This window comes from Gambusia affinis, linkage group LG01 (genome assembly GCF_019740435.1).
Source record: "Gambusia affinis linkage group LG01, SWU_Gaff_1.0, whole genome shotgun sequence".
Lineage (NCBI taxonomy): Eukaryota > Metazoa > Chordata > Actinopteri > Cyprinodontiformes > Poeciliidae > Gambusia > Gambusia affinis.
This window is the reverse complement of record NC_057868.1, coordinates 37,286,545-37,311,726: the sequence shown is the minus strand read 5'-3', so window position 1 is coordinate 37,311,726 and position 25,182 is coordinate 37,286,545. Positions and strand designations below refer to the sequence as shown.

Below are 25,182 nucleotides of genomic sequence, written 5' to 3'. Positions count from 1 at the left end.
TCAGACTGAAATGATCTGCCATTGAAACTAGTACTTTTTCATCAATAAATCATAGTAAGGAACTATTTACTTAAAACAGGCTCGTACATCTTACTGAAAAATTACTGTACTTGTAAGTTAACTTTGTCTTATGTCAAGTGTACAAATATATTTTCTCTGGAAACAAGACCAAAGTACTTGGTAAGATTTTGTGTTTTTGCAGAGTATGTCCAACATGAAATATGAATAATGCAAATTAGAAGCAACCTCAAGCTGCAACACATTTTCACAGAACAGTCCCTGTATAAATAATATGAGAAAATTACATTTTCAAAGCAAGTTGGTACTGCAGAGATTAACTTAATATATATTGTGGTTGTTGAACATAATTCAGCAGCAACTCTCTGTAGGTCATTCACATAAAGCTGATATGAGTCCTCCAACTAATTAATGAAACAGTACACAAACACATGCTGTACCAGAAGCACTTTGCAGCATATTTGGAGCAGTCTAAGAAGCCAATATCAGTTTTTTTGTTAAGCCCGTTTTATTGCACCTTCCACACTTATTAGCACCCGGGGTGAATATGTGTCAAAATCGTTTAAATAAATTTTACCTTTATTATAGCCGCATAACCTCACGCTGAAAAATGTAAAAAAAAAAAAATTTTTAATTAATTAAAAAAAGAAATCTCACCCTTAATTTGAGCATTTTCATGAATTGTATTAAAGATTCTAATAAAATCTTTGTTGCCGCAATGATTGAACAAATTCCATTATATGTTGGTAACACATTTTTATTTAATTCACACTTTACTTTTTTTGTTTCATCATCATCAGTTAATTCAATTAGTAATCCATTACTTTCAATTTACCCGGAGCACAGATAGGACATGACACATTTAAATCTCATTTAATTACTGAGCATGGTCACAGTCTGACTCGTTGCTTCAGGAATTTTAATATTGTGGTGAATAATCTAAATTAAAGCTATGTTCTTAAAAACAAAATGCATAGAATTCCACCAGACACAGTTACACTATTCTTCCAAATGGCTTCACATGACAAATATCAATATATTATGAACTGTCTGAACTGTTTATGACCTGTTTAACAAAAACACTTTCTAAGCTCCTGTAGCAACAAGCTGTGCTACAATTATTTTCATTCATTGAAGAAGTTTGTTTCTGATTTGAAAAGGGATAGCCATCTCTCAAAAACGTTTTAAAATACATAAAAGACTTTCAGGGCACATTCACACCTGCTCTGTATAATCTGCTTTGATCAAGCTCTAGTTCATTTGCATAGAAAGTCCGACTTTGATCCACTAACAAGCGTAGATTTTGGTTTGGTTTAAGTGAACTCTGGTGCGATGTGAATACATATGTTGATGCAAGCAGCCCAGAGACCACTCCAAAAGCAGGAAACGAACTATAGCTCAGTGGATTCTGGGTAAATACAGCTAAAACAAAGGCAAATGTCTATCACTGGAGGGAGAATTGCCTGGTAGACTTTAGCCAAAGACAAAAGAGAAATCCTACAACTGCTGAACTCTCATGCTTCCTCCAAATAAGGAGGTTGGGTTAAGTGTCTTCTTCAAAGGTTTTTGTTTTATTTCCTTCATTGGTTCATGGTGCAGCCAAACCATAAGCGAGGGGGTAAAAAAAAGTTTTTTAAAGGGCTTGGTTGATGCAGTGCAGTGTTAGAACGATCTGCACCAGCTGAAACAGTAGAAAAATTCTAAGTTTGGATGTGGTCTTTTGTCTCTATTGCTTTATTGATTGTGCTCTATAAACTGCTTTCTTTGGAGAAAAACAGACCATTAACCTGATCATGCTTGACATTATTTAGAAGTCAAAAGCGTGCTTGTGACTTCACCAGACATTTGTCTTGGCTCTGTAGCTTGGTCACTATTGTGTCTTGTGTATAGTATTTGTCTTGTCTGACCATAAAAGCATTTTTCAAAGCTTGCTAATCTGGCATCAAATTTTAGTTAAGCTTTTTGGTGATGATTTTGGATCAAGGATTTTTATTTGGTTGACACCCATTTCACCTGGAAGTTAAGCTCATCTCACTGCGGACAGTTCCAGCATCTTCCAGTTTACAAAAGGGTTGAGCTTTGGTGGTTCCCAGGTTGCTCTTCAACATCCCAGCCAATTTCCTTTTAGTTGAGGCTGACACTTTGGGTGAGATGAGTCAAACCTTTCAACACAGTTGGACTTTCCGACACATCAATGATCTCAAACAGACTTTTAAAATAGGCTAACATTAAGCTTGTGAAATGGCCACAACTTCAAGAAAATAACCACTTTAAATAAGCTCTTTTATTTTTGATGAGCATAGTCAAATATCAAACCAGAGTTATTTCTATTAACTTAATACCCATAAAAAACATTTGATAAAGACATGCAACATAATATCAGTGGGTGTGTATGTATATATTCAAACCTGTATAGATCATTTTGAGCCTGATTGGTTTTGAATTTTGTTATTCATTAAACTTATTTGTTGTACACTACACCAAAAAAAGAAGAATTCAAATGCATATAAATAGCCAAACTTAAATATTACGTCATGGTGGGTGAATGTACTTCTGACCAGCACTGTGTTTCAAACCTTTAAGCCTTAAATAAAACCATAACATGTTGGCAGATAAAGTACATTAAAATCTTTTCTGTATGTGATTAAAGTCAAGAAACATGGTTATGTTGTATATAATTGCTAAGTATATTCAGATTTTCTTTTTATGGGCAGGATTGTTAGTCTGTTGCTAAGAGTGAAAAACAATCCTCTGCTCTTTGTCAACAAGAGTGGGTCTGTGACTGTTAATTAAACAAACCCCACAATTATTCCCTGCACTCTGACTGCAGCTGTTTAACATAAACGCCGTCTAATCATTTCTATCTCTTCAGGCACAACTCGTTCAAAAGACACCTCCCCAGGCAGATGCAGGTGTGCAGCTTAGATCTGGGAAACGACTACGTGGTAGACAGGGAAGAAAAGCCAACCAGTCTGGGTCGCATCCAGCCAGAGCTCTACCAGCAGAAGGCCTCTGAGTCAGAGGAATCGTCCAAGAATGGCGGCGAAAAAAACTGTGGCAGGATTAACTTCTCGCTCAAGTATGACTACGAAAATGAGGCGTTGCTTGTCAATATTCTCAGGGCCGTTGACCTTCCTGCCAAGGACTTGTGTGGCACCTCTGACCCTTATGTAAAGGTCTACCTGCTGCCTGACCGCAAGAAGTTCCAGACGCGCGTCCACCGGAAGACGCTCAATCCCACGTTCAGCGAAAGCTTCCAGTTTCCTGTGCCTTACGACGAGCTGCCCGTCAGGAAGCTACACATGAGCGTCTTTGACTTTGACAGATTTTCCCGCCATGATATGATCGGGGAAGTGGTGCTGGAGAATTTGTTTGAGATGTCGGACCTGTCGAGGGAGACAAACATATGGAGGGACATCCAGTACGCTACAAGTGTAAGAATTGTTTTTGTTCTTTTTCTTACTTTAGGTCTATCAATATATTCATCCATTGTCTATAACCATTTATACACAAATAGACTTTTGGTTGATGGCTAGAAAATGAAAAGTTCCTATTTTGCATGTTTTTATACTTCCATTGGGCTCTCAACTGCTTCTGAAAACAACCATAATGCTGTAAAGAAAACACCAGCTGTTTTTTGACAATAACTAAATTCTTTTTGGTGTGTGGAAAATGAGCCGTTTCAAAAACCTCCCGATTGTTAAATCACATTTGAAGGGCACTGTGCAACCCCTAGTAACCTCAGCTAAGCCCAGCCTGTTACCTAGCACCCGAGGCACAATGTTTGGTCAGCTGGTTTTATTGTTTTATGCACTGTACAGTGTTTTGTTGTTGATTTACCATCCAGAAACCAATTGCTGCATTCTTGTTGGTTGTGCAGGAGGCTCCACTTTGTTTTTTCAAAGATGCACCAATGAGTAATTGTGCATCTGTTTGCGGCTATTTTCACATGCAAGTATAAACGTTGAGCTGCAGGGCGTGGCCAGCAGCAGCTTGTTTGGATTTAAATTGACAGGAGGACCTAAAACAATTCTGGAAGGAGATAAAAATAGGCAGAAAACGTGATTGTCTAGGAATGATTTTGTGCAAAAAAGGTGATGAAAATGTTTTGTATAGCCCATGGACTGATCCTGACTTGTTGAAGTAAACATAATAGGTTGACCTTAAGTAAAATCAGGTTTGCTGCTGTAATGTGGTAAAATGGGGAACAGTTCAAGATGCTCTTTGTAAACTGAGCAAACATGTATTGTAATTATTTTATTACTTATATTTGATACTACTATCAGACACAGATTGACATTGCAGATATGCCTCTTGGATATTCAGACAACTACATAGTTAATCATTAATTTTCCTAACAACAGTGCTACCTTGCATTGTAGACCCAGTTTGGGGTCTTTCCTGGTTGGAGCGTTGAAGTTCTTTTTGTGTACTCCAGCTTATTGTCACTGTTCAAAATCTTGAATGTTAGGTTAATTGTGTGTACATGGCTGTGTGTCTCTGTGTTGCTTGTAGAGACCACCAGAGATACCAGCCTCACGCAACCCTGCAAGACAAAGAGGTGTAAATGATGAATGGGTGGATTTTCTCAACCAGATAAGATAATATTTAAGCTGCCTCTAAGAGCTGAGCTTATTAAATAATGAAGCTATCTGATTAGTAATTCCTACACACAAATGCTCTTCAGCTGCACATCTGTATTTCTCAGAGCCTTAAGTTTTACACAAAAGTGAAGAAGGTATATTTATCAAATGTATCTGCATATTTAATTTATTTTCGGACCGTAGTTTCTTTAAATAGGGTAACATTCCTTCCTTTCATTTCCCCAACTCGTTTTCACTGCCAGTCATTGTGATAAAGCTAAGCAGAAAAGCACAGGGTTATTGGGTTATTAGGTTATTGCTCCTCTTTAAAGAATTTATAAAATGTGTTAGTATTTTTTCTCATTTCAAGGCTGTTATAATTTGTATTTCATCCATCCATTGCCATCTGCAATTTTGCTAACCTTTAAATTTGCACTTATGATGTACAGTAGTAGTTTGATGCTCAGCAAGCACTACTCATCTCCTGAAGGAGATGAGGAAGTGTGTAGATATGAGCTTCGGCAGTAGTGCTAAGATTGTTTCCAGTGGGAAAATGACAGCACAATAATGTACATTCTGTGTTTGAAATATTAAAATAGGCAGTTAGAAGCATTTTTAGAGGGATTCTTAAACTGATACCTGATATTTAAACTCTGACCAATCCGCTTTTGCTAACTATATGGTAACTTGTGCTTTACTGTGCAATATTGGAGCATGCAGCTTTAGGTCTGGAGGCAGCAATGCCCATAGGAAATGGTTGATTTGGTATTTTTTCTGGTAATTATATTCTTCTGAAAGTCCCAGTGAGGAACTATCTTCAGCTAATCTGGCAGAGATCACCAGACTATATGCTGGTATATAACTTGTTGGAAACCGTTCACTCTAACCAGGCTTCTGGGGCCTTTGGAGGAGAAATTGAATGCAAATATTCATCCTCTGTTTTTCATCAGGCACACAATCAGAGCCATCTAGCAAACACCACCTTTGCTTTTGTGATGGTGGGGCTGAAAAGACTTTGTGTTCTGTGTCCCAAACAGACAGCCATTTTAATCTTTTTAATGATTTGGTTGGATTTCACAAAAAAATAAATAAATCAGCCTGGCATTATGTGACTGCAAATAAAAGTTTTTTGTAGATTTTTACCAGAGGTGCCAATAAGATTGCAGGGGGAAGGGAGGCCATGTGTTACATTCATAACTTTTAAAGTAAGTTTTGTGGCTTCGTAACAATTTCCAGAGGCCCTTTTCAAGAATGACATGTTTACTTGTTGGCAGCACATTAGGCGCCTCAGAGCCCTTGTCACTTTATCACCTCTACAGGGTGCCATTATCTGACAGCTCCCCTCGCTCCGGCTGTTGAACTTCATCAGGGGTTGTTCAATAATCTTAACATTATTGCTTTGCGGGCAGAAAAGCAGGCATCCTTTCTTGGCACACTAACTTAATTGAACCACCGATTGATTTTATGACAAAATGCCTTGCTGCCATCAACTCCAGGATAGGTAACATAAAGAATGCACAGATGGTGAGTGTTCAAAAAGCAGATGTGTGACGATGAAAGACTTAATGAGTGCAAAAGAGATAAAAAGATACCACAAAAATATTGAGGTATCTTTTGCCCTCTTAGATTATCTGATAAGAGGGAGATATTTACTGATAACCTCAACCTTGAAGATAAAGATTACAAGCACCGCAGATAATAGAAACATATTGACGTCAAGCAATTTGTCCTGTGCGTTTGATCAATACAAAGTATTATCAGAATGATTTCACTGGCTAATCGCATGCATGAATAGAGGTGACTATTGATCAGGTGGCGATGAATACTAAAAGTGATGTACTGTATGTTAAATGAGTAAAGACATTATAAGGATGCAGTAAAACAGAAAATCAATTAGATTTAAAACATATTTAAACCTGAAAAGAAGACTTTTTTATTTTTTGTTTTGTTTTTGTTTTTTTGTTTTTTTGGGGGGGGGTTCAATTAATTTTTTTAAATATTAAAGATTTTTAAAGGCTGTATAGCTTTTTCCAGTTTACTATGGTGGGACTAGTGCTAACGTGTGATTCTGACAGATCATAAAGGTCACACAGATGTGATGCAGGGCCTGGCTTCATTTTTAATTATTCATGGGACTTTAGTGGAGCTCCAAATGTCAAAGGTACACAGATCAATATTAGTAGGTCACCAATTCCCCTTCAGGTATATTTTCAGGTTTTTTTAAGCAAAGGACACTATATGAATGGTCCAAAAGTGCAATAGTAAAAAAAAAAAAACTACAATAGATAGATAGATCTTTTTATGACAAGCCTAGTGTGGCCCCTACTTTTAGTATGTAAACCCCAGTGTTCCTAAAAACGATTCATGCTGTGAAGATGTTACTGACATCCTCCGATACAGCCTGTGATTCTACACAGACAATCAAAGTGCCACTTTATGCTTTTATAGCTCTTGATACATCTCTTGATATATTTGCTGCACTCCCACATTACAGGAGAACCTTCCCACCCTTCAAACAGAATCCCACACTGGCACAGCGGAGAAATCCGGATCACAGCTGTATGTGTGGCGTTAAGACTGCTGCCCTCCGACAGGAGGCTTATGGATTTGCCAATCATCAGAGTTCTTCCCAAGCTCATTCAGTGTGATTAGGGCTCTGTGAGACCTTAATAATGTTGATGGGGCTAAGAGCCCACATATTGCAGATATCAGGACACTCATTCCACTTAATAGTATTAGCTCAGTAAGGACTCCCGTAGAAATTTCTTTAAGTAAGCTAGAGTTAATAGGAATGTAGGCAGGTTTATAGGAATATGTTAGATAGAAGAAGGCAAAAATTTCAAATATCCATTGTCTTAAACACATTTCCCCCTCGATTACCTACGTTAAAGTATAATGCCGTAGCGTTCATATTTTCTGCTGAAGAGCCTTAAAGGTTTAAAGTGAAGCTGTTTGCTATCTGGTTTGGTGTGGCACAACCAGGCTTCTCCTTATCACTTTCATGACTACCACATATGCATGACAAATGGAGCAACAACTTTCATTGACTCAAAAATAATTTTCTGCAAGTGGACATATTTAGTCTTGTTAGTGTAATTTTGCTTTCCAATGTTAAAAATCCATCTACCGTCTCAAACTGCTTGTTCATTCAAGTTGATTTTAAAACTTGCCCAAAACACTATAAAATGGGGGCTATAATTTCTTTATTATGTACTGTCCTGTTAAAAAAAACGATAAATTTGAATCTACACCAAATTTAAATCGCACAGACGTGCATTAAAATTGTTATTCTGAAGACAATTAACTGAGCTGGATTTAATTTAGAGGTATCAGAAAATGGGGGCTATATACAATTACATGGCACACTTTTAAGAGTTTTAACTAAAAAAACATTTATCTTTTTACCAAGACATTTTGTGTCCCAGTTAAATATTCAAAGTTCATGTCTGTAATGTGATTAAAGGTGATGAAGCTTAGGGGTATGCAGAGTTTTTTAGGGTAATGTAAATCCTGAAAGTAAAATTTATTATGTGAAGAGTTAAAATTTTGGTGAAAGCTGCTGTAAAATCCAGTATATAAAAGAATTCTTCAACTCGGTTTTTATGTCAAATCCATGCAATGTGAAGAAAACTTGAGGGCTGAAAGTAAAACAGTTTCTTTCCCCTTTCTGTTTGTGTTCTGACAGGAAAGTGTTGACCTTGGGGAGATCATGTTCTCACTCTGCTACCTGCCCACAGCTGGCAGACTCACACTAACCGTCATCAAGTGCAGGAACCTCAAGGCTATGGACATCACCGGGTACTCTGGTGAGTCGTGTTTTCTTTGTATGATTCACTTACAGTGACAGCGAGTCAAAAAGAATGGTCCTCCTCTGAATACCCATTTGTAGACATGTCAGGGAGAATGAAGAAGCTGTGGAAGATAGTCTGCATGGGTGAATTCTGATTATTTCAGCAGTTATTAATACCCTACACTTGCAAGATTGAAAATTTGTCAGCAAATAGTTGCAGACAATCTGTTATTTTAATAGAGTGCCATCCTACTTCCCTATTAAACCTTCCCCTTCGATTGGGATATCACTTGTAAAATGTGACATTTATTATGCTTTAAATGCCAGAGTTCAGGTGTTATTCAGGATGAATGTGGTACTTTTTCTCTCACACATTTAATGACATTTCACAGCTTTTGATGTGACTCGCAATTTTAATTCCCCGACGTGTCAGAGCTTCTGCTGTCTGCCATTATTTCAGTCTGTGCATTGTAAACCCAAATATATTGTATTGTGCCTTCCAGCATATCCAACTGTTTATGGATCCAGAGCAGCTTACAAATGACTAAAACTTGGCTTGACAGATGTTGTGAAGTGATTTATCACTGCAATGAAGAGGGAAATCAGCATTCAGGAAGCTTTCTCAGTGATGCTATTTGGAAGTTATCTTTGGCTCTCACATCCATTTTGTTTACGCATGGTGATGAGTCACTTTTAGGCACATTATTGATGCCAGGTCCTCCAGCCCTGCCTTCCTGTTTGAGTAGAAACACTCACGCACTAGTTTATGAAATCCGGAAGGGATGCTTCTTTGTTGACAGCAAACATTGAAGCTTTATCTTCTTAAACAATGCTCTCAGATTGGTACTGCTCTACTGGAGGGAAAATGAGTTCAATAAGTGGGAGGATGTACAAACATGATGAGTTTCATTTTCTTCTCTTCTTTTCTTCTTATTATTAGATCCCTATGTCAAAGTATCGCTCATTTGTGACGGCAGACGTTTGAAAAAGAAGAAGACGAGCATTAAAAAGAACACCCTGAATCCCACATACAACGAGGCCATCGTCTTCGACATCCCTCCGGACAGCATGGACCACGTCAGCCTGCACATCTCTGTGATGGATTATGATTTGTACGTTTGTGTAAAGCTCAAGTCATTAGTCTTATTTTTAATTGGGGATTTAGAATTAATTAAGAGATTTAATAGTTGCCTCTTGCAGAAAATGTTAATACTGGACAAATATAACCTGAATAAATACAAAACACAGTTCTAAATTCTGATTTCATTTTCACAAAAGCTACTCAGTTTGCAACCAGTCTGGCCCTATGTAAAAATACACTCGCCGCTCTTTTAAATCAGCCTAGTCAAAGTCTGGACTTAAATCCAAGTTAGCTCTCCTGCACATGTTCGTAGATCCTCAAGCTTTCAATGAAATCAATTCTGAGATGGAGAATAAACCAAAACTCCTTCACACGGATGCAAAAAACAAATTCCGTTATCACAGATGGTTGACGACAGTTAATGCTGCAATAAATCATTTGCAAAATTATTATCACTGATATAAAATGTCCATGCTAATCTGAAACATTTAAGCTGGAGATAAAAATAAAAACAAAAAATCTTTAAGAGGCAATTTTTTCTCACTGCACTGCTTGTCATGCAGAAAGAAACATCACACAGAGTAAATATATCATAACAGACTAGACAAATTGGGCTAGCCACACTATGTAGATGTAATTATAAGAATCTGCTGGGTAGGTAATCACAATTCGTTGTAGCAAACATTGAAATGATATTCTTTGGATAAAGATAAACGCAAAAGCAGTGCAATACGGTGCTTTGTGTTTATAGAATGTGACTCTGTCTAAGCAATGTGAAAGGAACGGCTGCAGTGCAGACAGCTGACAGAATGAGAACATGCATGTTAAAGGTCAAATTGTGGGTATTTTTCTTGTCCTTATTGTTAAAAGGAGAGGATACCTGCAGAATTAGATTCCTAGCCCTTCATGTTTTATTTACAGCCTGCAATCCTAATGGGACCTAATCAAGTTCTCTTAATAATATAAGGAGTTTTAGATTAAAAGAAAGTCTAAATGTATCCACGGTTTACTAAATTGTTAACAAACATCAGCTGTAACGCCTTCAGATCAAGTCAGTGTTAATGCCACAGAGACAACCAGCTGCATCAGTTGAAAGGGGATGGGCAATCAGAATTGTGTCTCCTTTGATTACAAAGTGGTCCTCACGCAATTATGAAAAATGGCATGTATGAGATGTTGCAGTTAAATCAGATTTATTCATAGTATTACGTGCTTGTGCCTCCACAGGGTGGGTCATAATGAGATCATTGGTGTGATGAGGCTTGGAAGCCATGCTGAGGGACTTGGCAGGGACCACTGGAATGAAATGCTGGCTTATCCACGGAAGCCTATTGCACACTGGCATCCCCTCCTGGAGTCCAAGAAATCTGAGAAGGAGGTGAGTAAGATTTCCACTTGTCAGATCAAGCGCCCATTGATGGACAAATCTCCACCATCTGGTACATCTCAAATCAAAAGCTGGGTTGAGTATTTGTACAGCATGTCTTTTGGTGTTCTTCTTAATAAATCAAAAATATAAGTTGCTATGTAGTAAAGTTATTCCTAACACCAAATTTATACTGCATCTAACTCCGCTCCGCAATTCGCAAGTGAACTGCAGCCATTCCAGAGCAGCCCAATTTATACAACTTGCGTCTCTTCTCCATTCTGCTTTGAACTGCTTCATGAAGCATGCACGGGACATGAGAGTTTGCACATGATGAGTGATGTCATAAAATACTGTAGTTCTTAACTTCCAATTTTAATGTATTTTCCCTCCTTGGTGAATTATTTTGAAAATACGAATGCTGTGCTCATGCATTTTCCTGTTGGGAGGAGTGTGATCTTTGAATTGTCGGGTCAAAACAGAATCGGTTCTGCAGAAGTGCGACGCCATGTGCACTCAGTGTGAATGCTGTCATTGACTATAATGGGTGCATATTTACCGTAGCAGAGTGGGGTCTTGTAATGTAAATTAGGGGTAAAAGTAGTTTTGGTTTTTTTTGTTGTTTTTTTTCAAAAAGTTGCTCAAGCAAATGTAACAGAGAAAAGGTAACTTTTTGCTTTAAGTAATGAAGACAAAGTTCTTTGTTTTTAGATAAAAAAATATAGTTTTATTTTATTTTTTCACAGCACAGTTTGTCCTTGAAGCACCTCTCTGTTTGCTCTGTAACAGAAGTGTGTGCCAAATGAATAACTGTCTTGAGTTTTGTGTGTCCCACAGTGGAAGGCGAGAACTGCCAGCTTTGACAGCCAGGGCTCCTGCCCCTCACCGAGGCCCCCTGCTAGTCCCTGAGATGAGCTACCTGTGATCCAACGGCCCAGAAGGGGTTTCTTCCCTCCTCTTGATCCACTTCCTGTCTGTATGGTTGAGGAAAAACACAATCCCACTGTCTCTCCCTTCTCCCTCTCTCTCTACCTCTCACTCCCAAATCCTTCACTTCCTCAAATCTAGTCCCAGAGCACTCCCAAGTACTGAACTAGGACTTTCTGTCTGTAAGCTAAGAGAAGCTCAGACTTTTCTCAATGTGGCTGGTGTGATGGCCTGAAGCTAGCATTTTTTTCTAGGATACTGGCTGGAAATCCTGTCTGCAGACATTGATTGTTGATTTGTCCAAGCTTAGGTAAATCGAGCTGGTTGGCATCACAAAGGACCTGGAAAAGCAGAGGTTTTAACTATGAGCCATGGAGTCTCTTTGATGGAAAAAGCCCTGTTGGATATCACTCCATGAAAGCAGCAGATGTTTCACAAAGGGAAGCTGAGCACATGCATTGCCAAGGAAGGGAAAAAAGAGATGATTTTAAAAACAAGCTGTTTTAGAAGTCTATGGCTCACTCACATTTATTTTTGCAGTCCTGAATTAACATATAGTATTTCTTTTTTAAATTATTTATATATATAATTAGCTTTAAAATGTATTTAGCTTAAAATACTATATTTCATTATAGCTTAAGATGTTTGTTTTATTTATGAGAGGAAGGGTCAGGCTGAAACCTCAAGTATCTCTTCGGTGTAGCTTTCAAAATCTGAAAAGAAAAACAAAACAAGGCAACAGGAATTCAGAGTTGAGCAACCTGGTTTCCACTGCAGTTCAAAAGTTCAGGGAACTTACAAACTTTACATTGTCACGAAGGCACAGGAGTCTGACACTGTTAAAAATAACAAATATTAAAACGCTTTGTGTAAAAACAAGTGAAGCTGTTAATGAAGAGAGGTGCAAAGATCTCCGTCAACAGGGACTTTTCAAGCACACTTTTAACACCGGAACCTTTTATCACCTTGGTGTTCAGTTTCTTCCAAAATAAAACAGAAATGCTTGATTTTCTTCCAAAATACACTATAAAAAAAAGCACTTTTATCTCCTTGTTAGGTTTATTTTTGTTACTTATTTTGGTGGATGTAAATATTTTTATGTACAGGTGCTCTGCTGTTTGTTTTCCATTCCTAAATTAAAGAATATAAAATAAGAACATAAGTAGAATTTAAAAAAAAGGATATTTTGAATTTTTGTGGTATTTTTTGTGGTTTGTGATCATGATTAAAAGAAACAAAAGAAAAAAACAAAGTGAAAATGTTCCCCCGTTTTTCTTTTTCACATGCCACATTTTTCTGTTTATTTTTTCGCTAAATAATCAGTTAGGTCCATGTAGGGGAATTACCAGTAAATTATCATCCCACAAAGGTAAATCGAAAAGGCTGTAGTATGTTTTACGGAACAAAATGCAGTTATACCAAACCAAGTAGAGTGGAACTTTTCCACACAGCAAAATTAAAACCTTTTTTTATGCTAGCTAGCAATGTTAGCTAATGAGATTAGCAACATTAGCTCTTGTCGTTTGGTGTTTTGATAAGAGCTCTAGATTGTGTTGAAATTGAGAACTTTTTTTAACTATAATGGGCAAGCAAGTATGTTTTTGTTTAACCATTTCACATTGGTGTTTCTATCTTCCTTGCTCAACATTAAAAATTTCTGTAAAAGTTTCTATTTCTGTTAGTGTTTAGTGCTTACGGTAGCCTGCAAAATCTGTTATGTGATGTAGGTCTCTTCCCAGTTTGAGTCACGTTTAAGGTTTCACTATCAAATAGAAGTTGCACATATTCCAGTTGCCTGATTAGAAAATAATCCTAAATGTTCACAACATGAAAACAATATGGCTGACCTTTCCAGCACAAACAATTACTGTTCAGGGTCTTTAAAATTTACATTTCCTAAACAGTGAAAAATATTTCAATAATACTGACTGACTGAGCAGATAGCCCAACTACCAGTTTTTATCCTAAGTAGAGAGAATAGAAAATAATATTCTTTGAAATTAGCTATTTTATGTGAAAATTACCAAAGTGTTTATTCCATGTTATTTTTCTCAATTGTAAGTATCAAAAAAATTCATCAATGGGCCAAAGGTATAGGAGAAAGATCATACTTTTGTGTTTTTAATAAAAGCAACTATACACATTTTTACTTATTTTTATTATTAACACATTTCTAATTTAATTGACAGATTGTTTTGGTCTGTCTTTCCATTTAGAAGACATATGCATTTGTTTTAAATACTTATATAAAATTTTATGTATTGAAAGTATTGCTTTTAAATTTTAAATAAATAAAAAAATACAGGTATGACAACATTATATCCCAAAATAACTACTACAACTTTTAGATTTGCAACTTTTAGAGATGAACAGCAAAACATATTGTTTATTCATATCTCTACAAAAAAATGAAAGTTTTCAAAATCTATTCAGAATAGAAAGAGCAGCATAAAGTGTGGTTGTAGCTCACCTTCATGTAGGTAACTCACATCGGGCAGCGACTCATATCGGATAATGACAGAGTCTTCGCTTTCATTTTTAGATTCTGCAAACAGCCATCTGCTGCAGCGTCTGCTAACTGTGTAATCTGATTTATTGTTATGCTACGGAGTCTTTTGTTAGCAAGCAGACATAAAAGGCAGTGAATTCTAAAAACTTTACAGCTGTAAGATAAAAGCACATTTATCTTGTATTTGTATCAGTTTATGATTGTTTTATGTTGTAATACAGAAATTATTATATTGTAAATGATCATGACATTGTGAGATTTTCTATTCTGTGTTCTCCGACATCGTTTTAAAAAAAGATCATAAACAGGTTTGTTTTTACCAAAACATGTTATTCAGGTCCAATTTCCTGTTGCGTCTCGTTTCAGTTTGTGTTTCAGTTTGAGCCTCCAGATGCAGTAATTGATGTCAAGCTCCTTATTAACACATCTAGAAAACAAAATGAGGCGCTGCAATCTGGAGATGATACCTGGCAGGACAGCTGCTTAACAACAATCACAGATTACAGCTTGGTACAGTTTGTACAGATGCATTTTACTTTGTGCCACAGAGTATGTCATGGGAAAATCGGAGGCAGACATGAGGACACAAGCAGATGGATTCAGCAGACCCAGAAAGGTCTGTTTTAGACATTTCCGTAGCGGCTAAATTTACCCGCAGCAAGTCGTTTGGCACCTTGGTGTTAAACTGAAAGCCTAAGATGACAGAGCGGGGGAAGCTGTCGGGCGGACAGGTCAGCATCAACATAACGGTGGCATTTCTCTAATTGGCACTTGTTAGAGCAAGAATGAGTCAGTGCATTGTTTTTGACGTATTCTACCATAGCATCAACACGCTGCTGTAATTCAGTTATTTGAATGTTGAAGTTCTTCTTTAGACTAATGGCATTATTAGATTTCTACTATCTAAACAAGTTGAGTGAATTATTGTGTTGTTTCTGCTCCTTTTTTAAAACAAAAGCAATGTATTTTATGATGGTCATATTTCTCTGACAATGTGGTGTGTTTTCATCGTCGGTGGAACCTGTTGGGTCTATTGCCTCAGTTTATGGACTGTTTTAAGACCTTCTAGCTTTGCCTAATATTGTACTGTTTGTTGATATGATCTTGTAATCCTTTCCAAATGTTAAAATAGCTCTGAGGTTAAAATTTTTTATTAAACATTTTGTATTTGTAATAATAGAGATGTTGATTAAGACAAATGGGTTCTAGATAAACTCAGTGATCCAGTGTGTAATAAAGTCAAACTGAAATACAAAACTGTATTTTCTCCACCAGTTTTTATTTCTCAAAAAAAACAACCATCAGGAAAATAGCTTGTTGTGCTTTTTCCCATGGAGCGTGACATGATGTCTTTTTCTTTGATTAAAAGACTAAAGAAAGGGGCCTCTGTGAAGCAGGTTTTATAGAGAAAAATACAGACAACACCCGCACTGGGTTAACAAACTGGCTGAACATGGTCAACATGAATTAGGGTTGGGCTTTATTTTTGTCTTCCTTTTTCTATGCATACCAAACATAGGAAAACACAAACAATGCTTCAAAAGCTAGTTAGTTTGTTCCATTTGCACATTGGAATAATTTAACCACACTGATATTTACATAAACAGAATCCTTCTGATACTCTTATTGTAGTGTAGTTTGATCTCAGGCTAAGGCAGTGGTTCCCAAAGATTTTCTTTTGGGGCCCTTTATGGATTCCAATAAAACCTCCTCCTCCAAAATAAACAAAAAAAGAAATCAACTGGGCACACACATCGTTCAACCACACATAAACCTAAACACATATTTTGTTTTCAAACTCCATTGAAGTTTATTTCACACTTCAGGTTGCAACAAAACACACTACAAACCATCTTTACAGTGAAACACTTTTGTAACTGTTTTTTTTTTTTTTTTTTTCATTCATCCATACCACTTCCACCCCTTCCACCTCTCTCCAATGGTATTGCGCCCCACACTTTGGGAACCACTGGGCTAAGGGTTTCTTTGGCATTTGAAAAAAATCAATGTTTCAAGTTTGAGACTCCACCTATATTGCATATTATGCACAAGTGCTGCTTACATATAATCTTACAGCTACTCTTCTTGTACCAATGAATATTCCCTTCCTTTAGAAGCAGAATTCTAAACTGACATCAGTCTGACTTAGAAGTCCATAAAAGATATTAGCTCCTTTTCAGATTTACATTCATTTTTCCTTTTTTTGGGGGGGGGGGCTACATTTTGTGTTTCAGATCTTCAAAACAAATGTTAAAATATGGAAAATCATGGAAAAAAAACTGTTCCCTCTTGGAGATGAGACCACATATGAACTCTAATTGAAGAATCACAAACGTTTCCAAAAAATCATTTATGCAACTTCACACATTTTTATTTGGCAGAAGGAACAGAAAGTGGAAGTGAACTTTGACGTATTTGCATTTCCCAGTAAATATCAGCCCACTCTGACAACATATATTTCTGTTTTCTTTTACTTTACTGTACATATCCTGTATACATCAAAGTAGACACTTAGATCAACTTCTTCCAAAGGTTTCTATGTTAACACTAAACAGTGGAGTAGTCACTAAGGATAGCCAAGAAAAGTGATATTATGTTTGGAAATGTTTTGGCCATCAGTTTGAGTGCTGAGGCTCACAATCACTTGGGTTTTGAGCAGGGACTGAGACTCAGAGCGCACTAGTAAGTTCACATTTAGAGGGGTAAAATTACTTAATTGAATTAATTTTGTCTGGATCTTTTTTCAATTTAAATTGAAATTCTGTAAAGAAGACCCGGTGGAAATTCCTCCACAGTGATATAAAAGAACCATTGTCAAATATTTAACGGCACCAAGGATGTTTGGCCAGCTGGTTTTATGCACAGTACAATACCTGCTGGAAAAGACAAGTGTTTTGTTTCAGAAACAACCTGCTGCATTCTTGTTGGTTGTACAGGAGGCTCCACTTCTGCTTTTCAAAGACGTATGGTTGTATAAATGAGCATCTGAGTTGGAGCAGCCCTAGCACAATCTGAAAAGAGCTTGAAATAGGCAGAAGCGAGCAGACTAAAATCTAATATATCTAAGAGTGATTTTGTAATGAACATGTTTTGTTTAGCCCATGCACCTTTCCTAACCTATTCAAGGGTTAGGGTTAGGGTTAGCTTCTATTGCACAGCAACCATATTTAGAAAATATGAACATGCATTTTTCTTCTCAAAGCAAATCTATGTGAATAGATAGAAGAAATGTACCGCTACTGTCCTTCAGTTTTTTTAAACATGAACCTATTTTTCTTCTGTCAAGCTAAGAGTTTCGTCTTTATAGTGAGTCTGTAAATGATTTGGTAGCCGTCATCCCAGCCATAAAGCTGATTCTCCTCGGGGTTGTACTTCAGACTAGCATGAGCTCCGTACCTCCTGGGGAAGTAAAGCAGAGGAGCCTCTTCAGTTAGCATCATGTCATTCACGTCAAACACACACTGAACTCGAGATCGGCTGGCCATGCGGGTGTTGTAAACGACATAGACTGTCCCGCACACTACAAAAGCCGCCTCTGCGTTCCCCCGTGGGCACCGGGTGTCCCAGATTTGTTCTATGTCAAGCGTGGAAGTGTCCATCTTAGCGAGGCTAATGTTTGGTTCACTGTCTGTGGGGGTGAAAAGAAGCCACAAGCCCTCATCGTCGACTGCAAGGTCTGCAACAGTCTCAGGATTAAGAGTGTAAAGAATAGTATTCCTCTCCATAGGGAACATAGCGATGTCTGTCACTGAACCACTAACCAGGTCAAATTTAACCACCTGCACATCTGTATCAGTTTCCTGATTTATGTAATACAAATAGCCATTATAAACAGCACTTCCAGGACCAGTCCACTTAGAGGGAAGGTGGATCATCCTGCTCCCAGCCACTCCCAAGGATCTGGAAAAGTCAAGGACGGATTTGAACTCGTAGACCGTGTCTCCTGATGTGCCATTGAAAACATAAAGCTTGGAGGATTTGGGATCTCTGGTCCACATTCCCTTGGGGCTTCCTATTCTCTTTAGGATCTTCACAGATCTGATGCCAGAGATGATTTCCATACAGTCTGAAGGCGAAAAACAAACAAACAAGTAAGCACAAAGAAGAGGATTAGGATTTTGCTTTAACAGGAACATACAAAAAAGTGAGCATGTGTTTACAACCATTCTTCTTCTGCTTCATATTCATCTTGCTTACAACACTTGTAATGAGATTATGGAATGAAAGGAGCCGCTGGCTGCACAGCTGCGATGTTGCAAAGGTTGGGCACTTCAGCTGGCAGATAGACTTTATCATACCAACTGGTTTTTACTGATACAGTGTTATCATAAAACAGGTTTAGCAGTCTACTTAATGTGGCATTAAAAAACTGAAATGGCTGAAGTTTCTGTGAAAAAACAGATTGCTGCATAATTTGAAAACAGAAGAAAAAAGGAAAAAGGCACCAATGCAAATATTTCATAAATCTAGGAATATAGAAGAATCAGGCATTCTTGGAAACGTTTTTTTTTTTTTTTTTTTTTACAACAAAAACATTATATTGTAAAATGATAAAGAAGTTATTCAGTTATATTTATTTTAAAAAGACTATTCTGAGCAGAAATAATTGTGACACCTGTGATAAATGCAGTCATGTCAACCAGTTACTCTAGCCTTATGACACTTCAACAAAAACGGATTCGCATTTCTACACCTTTTTACCAGATGGACCAGTAGGCATGGCCAACAGATTATGTTCACATTATAATAAAGAATGAATTCAGGCTCCAGCTGTCTGACTGGATGAGAAGTGCTTTTTTCTTAATAGGAAATGTGGGTTTCCAGCCTGCAGTCACTGATATCTTGGCTCTAGATCTCAAATCTGGGTCAAGTACAAAGTTGGGGCAAAATTAGACACAAACTCATCATGAATGAAGCTTGAGCACAGCTCATAGACAGATGAAAGATGCTGTCTGTAAAGGAAAATATCAGAACACAATTCTTTCTCTGAAGAACCACAAAAAAGAGAAGAAAATTCCCAGCAGTCGTCACCGAGCGTCACCCATCCTCACCCTCATTTGTCCCAGAGCCACATCAGGATTAAGTTTCCAGATCTGAACTGGCTCTTCTATGGAGAAAAGATTGTTCCGGATCACTTCACAGACATGCACAATGGATCTCTATGTACAAAGCTCATTTCTGTGAGCATGAGCATGGAGAGCTGCGCTGCTGACCTCAGGGCAGTTTTCTGTCCTTCTGCAGCTTCTGACAGCAAATAAAACGTAATAGAGAGGGATTTCTCATTCCTGGACCATCTTTGACTTCAGTCTTTAACAAACATGAAATGAAATGTCAGCGTTATAATTCTGAATGGAGGTTTGGTAATATTTGTGTATAATCCTTTCATTATGTCTTATTGATTTTTTTCTACTATCTATTAATTTTTTCAGTTGGTGTATTAAAACAATCAATATTTCTTCATTTGCTTTGTGATAAAAATAAAACATAAAATAAAAAAGTAACTTAATTATTCATTTAGCACACATTAAATGAAGAAAAACATTATAGTTCTTTGAAGAAGTACAATGCTTTGAAAAAATACTCATGTTGGGGTAATATATCTTTTATCTCTATCAATGCAAAGCTGGATTTGCAGTTTAAACTGCTGCAAAAGGTGTTTCTAGGATAAGCATGCCCTCCACACTTTTCAGGACATTTGTTGAACCATTTATCTTTTCCCTTCACTTCACAAATATGTACTGTTTTATGTTAGTCTATCATAAAGTCCCAATAGAATTGAATAAAGTTTCTGCATGACAAAATATGAAAAAGTTCAAGAGGTAAAAATGCTTTTGCGTATATACTTGTAGAAATTCAAAGCCCTTCTCTCAACCTTCATCATGATTTAAACAAGCTTTAATTCCTTGCACAGCCCGAGTGAAAACTGTATTGTAGCAGCTGTGTAGCAGCACATTTTTGGATGTGAGGATTATGATGATGAATACGTTCCTCAAACAGGAGAGTATTTGTGCAGAAATGAATGACTTGCATATGACCACACTTTGGCTGGGAAACATGACTCCACACAGACTCAGAAGCACTTGTTATGTTTGTCTCCCTGTTTTCCAGAGGCATAATTTTTCCAAGACAGCAACCTTGTAAAATGTTTGATGTGATGCCTGTGGGATGTGTAATGTGGGTAATACAGAGCACAACTCCTGTAAAACTTATGGGTTTTGACTCTTCTAGGCTTCTCGCCGTGAATAAATTTGAAAGATTGAATATCTCTAGAGGTTGTTTGGCTGAAGTATGAGCCTACTTCTTCAAACTCACCAGAGACTCTGGACTGCAGCTCCTCCCAATCTTCCTCCTCCTCCACCTCATCTCTCTCCTGCAGACCCCAGGCCTCCTGCTCCAACACTTTTTCAGCCTTGTTTGCACAAGCCCGTGGAGAATTCTGGGTCTCCACATAGTCCATTTCCCTCTCCACAAGGTCCACTCGAGCAGAAGCTCCTTTCAGGTCTTTGAACATCATGTTGTGGTCATTTTTTATCCCCGTCATGGCCTCTGATGTTAGCTTTTTAAAATCCAGCATCTCTGTGCGGTATTGATGGGCTTGTTCATGCCACAGCTGCATGCGGTCCTGTGAGTAAGGAGGAGAGCAATGTAAATGTTACATTGCACAGCAGGGGAAGGTTTCTCTTTTGTGTTCAGGTATGCCAATCTGACCGTCAATACTGGACACTACAAAAACAGAAAATCAAACCAAGTATTTTTAGTCTAGTTTCCGGTACAGATATCTTAGTATCCTTGAAATAAGACAAAACTATTTCACACGTAACTTTTCAGCAAGACATAGGATAATTTTTTAAGTCAAGAATTTCTTAATACTGATGAAAAAGTTCTAGTTTTTCTAGTTGAGAAGTGGCCTTGATATTTAGCTCAGCAAATGTGCAGTTCCACTAGGTGTTTGCTAATTACTGTTGGCTATTCTGAAGGAGCTGAGTGGGAAAATTGCAGGGGAGGGAGACAACACAAAGTTTATTTTACATAATGCTGTCCTTTTAAATAATCTGCCAGCAGAACTAGTACTTTTTCAAACATTGATAACAGAAAGAGGACTGTTTCTCATTAACTTTTCTCTATACCACATCAAAAAAGACATTTAATGAGACATTTAATGCAATGCAGCTTTATGATGCCATGGCTGCATGGCATCATATGGCACAGATTATCTTTGTAGTTTCTCCTACTTAAGGGAGTAAATATTTGGATGGACAACCTGTACTAATTTTACTATCGGATATATTTTAACATCTGTCAAAGTTTTCTAATCTTCCAGAGGGGAAATGAATCATTACAATATATTTTACGATCCACCACAGTTTTCCAAGAACATCTGTATCACTTAAAGAGACCGAGTCAAAATTACTAGCGTGATTTTAGCCCAGGGGTCTCAACCTGCAGCTTTGGCCTGCCACTGTGGCTCTTACAAAGCCAAAAAGGAAATGTTTTTGATCAAGAATGCACACGGAAATTGTCATTTTATAAGTTTTTCCATAAGTTCTTCTTCAAAATCTGTTTTTAATGGCTACAACAGGCTTGTAAAAGCAACTGGCTTCAAACTATGCTACCTATCTGTTTTCATTTTGCATATTTGTTGAAAAGGCTCAGCTCATTCTACAAAATTGTTTTTTAAATTTTATAATAGAGGCTTCATTTTATTCTAAAATCTAAAAACATTTAGTTTACTTTTAGCTTTTATAATAAAACACTTTATTGCATTTTTTAGCAGCTCTAGGTGAGATTTATTTTGTGTCTCTGTGAATGGAAAATGCTGCTGACCCCTGTCCAGCCTGACACAGTTATGACGTTAACCTTTTGAGTGGTGAAACCTCATACATCAGAGGTTTAAATGGCTGCAGCTGCTCAACCTGATCGATGTGTCCTCTGTGTTGTGGATCCAGTGGAGAAATAAAGCAGAAAGCGTGTGCAAAAGTGCAAAAAAATGTGGCAGATTCCATTCCATTGTGTAGTAAGTCCCCCTTTAAATGTCTTAGGAACCTTAACATTCACCTGGAAGACTTTGGCACCACCGCCACCTTTTTTCACTCCTCGTCTCGCTTCCTAAAATAAGTCTCCCAGGGTTGGAGGTTTGTGTTTCCAATCTACCAAAACATCATCACCGTCTCAAATGCAATACACCGATGTGGTGTATTGTCTCACTGACACAATGAGAGTGACAAGTAAGTAATTCAGAGGAAAACGTAATAACTGCAATCTCTGTCATTTTTTTGCTTTTCCTCAGGTCTCATTTTCCATTTTAGCTCCCTGTCGGCCTGCTGTCGACTGGAAGGGAAAGCACATTTAAAGCTTGCTGATGAACTGCTGTTTTATATAAAAGTAGAAGACAGCAGATAGTGGCTGAAAGTATTTTAAAAAATAATTGCCTGGAGCTTAACTGTTGTTCATAGATAATGTATTTTTGCATCACAACCATATGTGCCAGTATTCATTTGAAGAGTAATTTAAAAGATAAGCAGAATATCTGAACCTCTATAAATGCATGTGCAGGTTTGCAGAAGTGGTTTTGGACAATTGAACCATAAACTTTAATGTATTTCATTGTGAATTTATAAAATAGACTAAGACAAAGCATTGGACTGTTTTGAAATGAGAGCAAAATTATTCTTTTTTTAAGTGTGCATTGACATGGACTCTACTTTACTCTGAAGCCCTATTTGGGAAGATGTTTAAAGCAGGTTTAGTTTAAAAGAAACAAATACAAACCTTTGCAAATCTCACAGATCACTGTTCAAACAAACAGAAAGAACGGATATACACCAGCTTTATACATCAACATAAAGATACGAACCCCATAAGGAAACAAAATGGTGGCAACATCATGTTATAGGAATACAGTTCAGACGGCACAGAAAAGCAGAGAAGTCAGTTGATGAGAAGTTTAGACAAAGATGCTGCAAAACACTTGAGAGCAAGTCAGAGGTTTGCCTACCAACATGAAAACGACCAAAAACATGCAGCAAAATGTACAATAAAATGGCTTACAACAAAGAGTTTTTCTGAGTTAGAATAGCACAAAGTCTTGACTGACATTCACAGAGGCTTTCCTTTCAATCTGAGTGAACTTCAGCTGTTTTACAAAGAAGAATGGGAAAATAATCTCAGTTTCTAAATGCACAAAGTTGATAGAGATGTATCCAGAAAACTATAAAACATCTGTGCACATGGTGGAGCCGGTGGTAGCGCGATAGTCTTGCATCAAGAAGGTCCTGTGTTTGAATCCTAGCCAAATGGTTTTCTGCATGGACTTTGCATGTGCATGGATGGGGTCCATCTGGATACTCCAGATAGATGGATGGATGGATGTGCAACTGAATTTGCAGTATAAAGTGTAAACCTGAATTCCAAATTCACGCCATCTTACAGTTTTTTGCTACTTTTTCTTGGTAGCAAAAATTCTAATGAAATATATTGAAAATTGCCCTGTGACAAAATGGGGAAAAGTCTAAAAGGTGTCAATACTTTTGCATTGTAAATGCCCCAGTCAAATCTAATGCACTAATGTTGCTTTTTAAGTGTGAGGTTTTTGTGAGTTGATTGAATTCAGACAAAGAACCGCTTTCTGCTCAGGACAGCCAGACTTGGATATTCATTTTTTGGCTACCCTCACAAACCCCACAACACTTGACTGATGTTCCCAGAGGTTTTCTCAAAGTACAACAGCCGATGGGTTGTAAGAGTGGCTGACATATAATCCTCTTGTGTTTCATATCACACTCTGTGCACGCCAAGTCTTCCTTCACACAAACTGAGCCTTCTCTTTTTTCTGACATACTGCTGAATGTAACCTCACTTTTAAACTCTTTGAAATTGGATCCTCACCTCGAGGCTGCTCATTGTTGCAGAGCTTCATTCTACCTTGCAGAGCAGACTCTATTAGACTGCTGGCATGTTTGATGCAACACCAGCAAAGGTCGAGATTGTACTCATTAATACTGTGTCATTGTCTTAGACGTGGAAGATGTTGTAATACTGCCAGACAGAAGCTGCTTGTTGCATGAGAAGGAGAGCTATGCATGCATGAACTGTTATTTCTCCCAAAGCCTCCAGGGAAGTTGATGAGCCTGCCAGATATTGCATTAATTAGTTTGCATGAATTAGGACATTAAACTCGAATAAAAGGAGGAGAAGGTTATCAACTGGTTTCTCTAATTTCTAATGACTGCAGAGAAATCTGTGCTGCCACTTAAAGAGAGTCATTTGTCAAAAGTCATTTTAAAAAGGGGGGTTGTTTCTTACCTCAATAGCCAACAATCTGTTCTCCAGATAATCCATCAGTGCCTGGTAGTAATTCTGAGCTCCAATTAAAGTCCAGGCACAGGAAACGAGGAGGATGAACAGCGGCTTCATTGTGAGCCGATCAGCGGGACATCTGAGTTTCTTTGTCTTCACAGATTGAAGAGGACTCCTCAGGTTTCTCTTTCTGCCGTGTTCCACTGCTAAACAGTGTATAATGGTCGCACAATGTCTAAACACAATGTGCCATAACAGAAGGACTGTGCAAAAAGGTGAGAAAGATAAAGAAAGTAGGAGGCCACTCTGAGGGTTTCCGATTCTTTGACCGCTCTGACTTTGCTGGAATGTTTTCACAAACTCTCAGGGAGGAGCTTTGTGCCTCTTAGCTTGCTCTTTCCTTAGGAAAGTGGACTCACTTTGTGCATATGTGCTTGCTTCATGTGGCACTGGTACTGTTTCAGGTGTACAAGCAGGCTTGAGCATGCAGAAAATACGTATGACACATACAGATCAGTCTTTCACTTGATTTATCTTGAATGCCACATATTCCTGATTCACTTCACAGACAAAACTTTTTCCATTTTCATTTTCAAGTGAAATTTTATTTGT

The 25,182-nt window shown here is 37.6% G+C and overlaps 2 protein-coding genes across 3 annotated transcripts in view; one reads left to right on the top strand and one right to left on the bottom strand.

Moving 5' to 3' along the window:
• syt6a (synaptotagmin VIa) overlaps positions 1-15,528 on the top strand; it is a 77,534-nt gene extending 62,006 nt beyond the window's left edge. The window contains exons 3-7 of one of the 2 annotated variants that reach the window (XM_044119674.1): positions 2,891-3,452; positions 8,287-8,407; positions 9,332-9,503; positions 10,700-10,850; positions 11,676-15,528. In XM_044119674.1, coding sequence (XP_043975609.1) covers positions 2,891-3,452; positions 8,287-8,407; positions 9,332-9,503; positions 10,700-10,850; positions 11,676-11,747 — 1,078 coding nt within the window. In that variant the 3' untranslated portion in view covers positions 11,748-15,528. The remainder of the gene's footprint in view (positions 1-2,890; positions 3,453-8,286; positions 8,408-9,331; positions 9,504-10,699; positions 10,851-11,675) is intronic. The other variant, XM_044119682.1, reaches the window with a different exon arrangement.
• A 605-nt stretch (positions 15,529-16,133) lies between these two features.
• On the bottom strand, positions 16,134-24,891 carry olfml3a (olfactomedin-like 3a). Its single transcript, XM_044116229.1, has 3 exons — positions 24,577-24,891; positions 20,587-20,896; positions 16,134-18,340 (listed from the first exon to the last, which is right to left on the bottom strand). Exons 1-3 carry the CDS (start codon positions 24,685-24,687, stop codon positions 17,556-17,558), a joined length of 1,206 nt encoding a protein of 401 aa, XP_043972164.1. The 5' UTR covers positions 24,688-24,891; the 3' UTR covers positions 16,134-17,555.
• Positions 24,892-25,182: the final 291 nt, after the last annotated feature.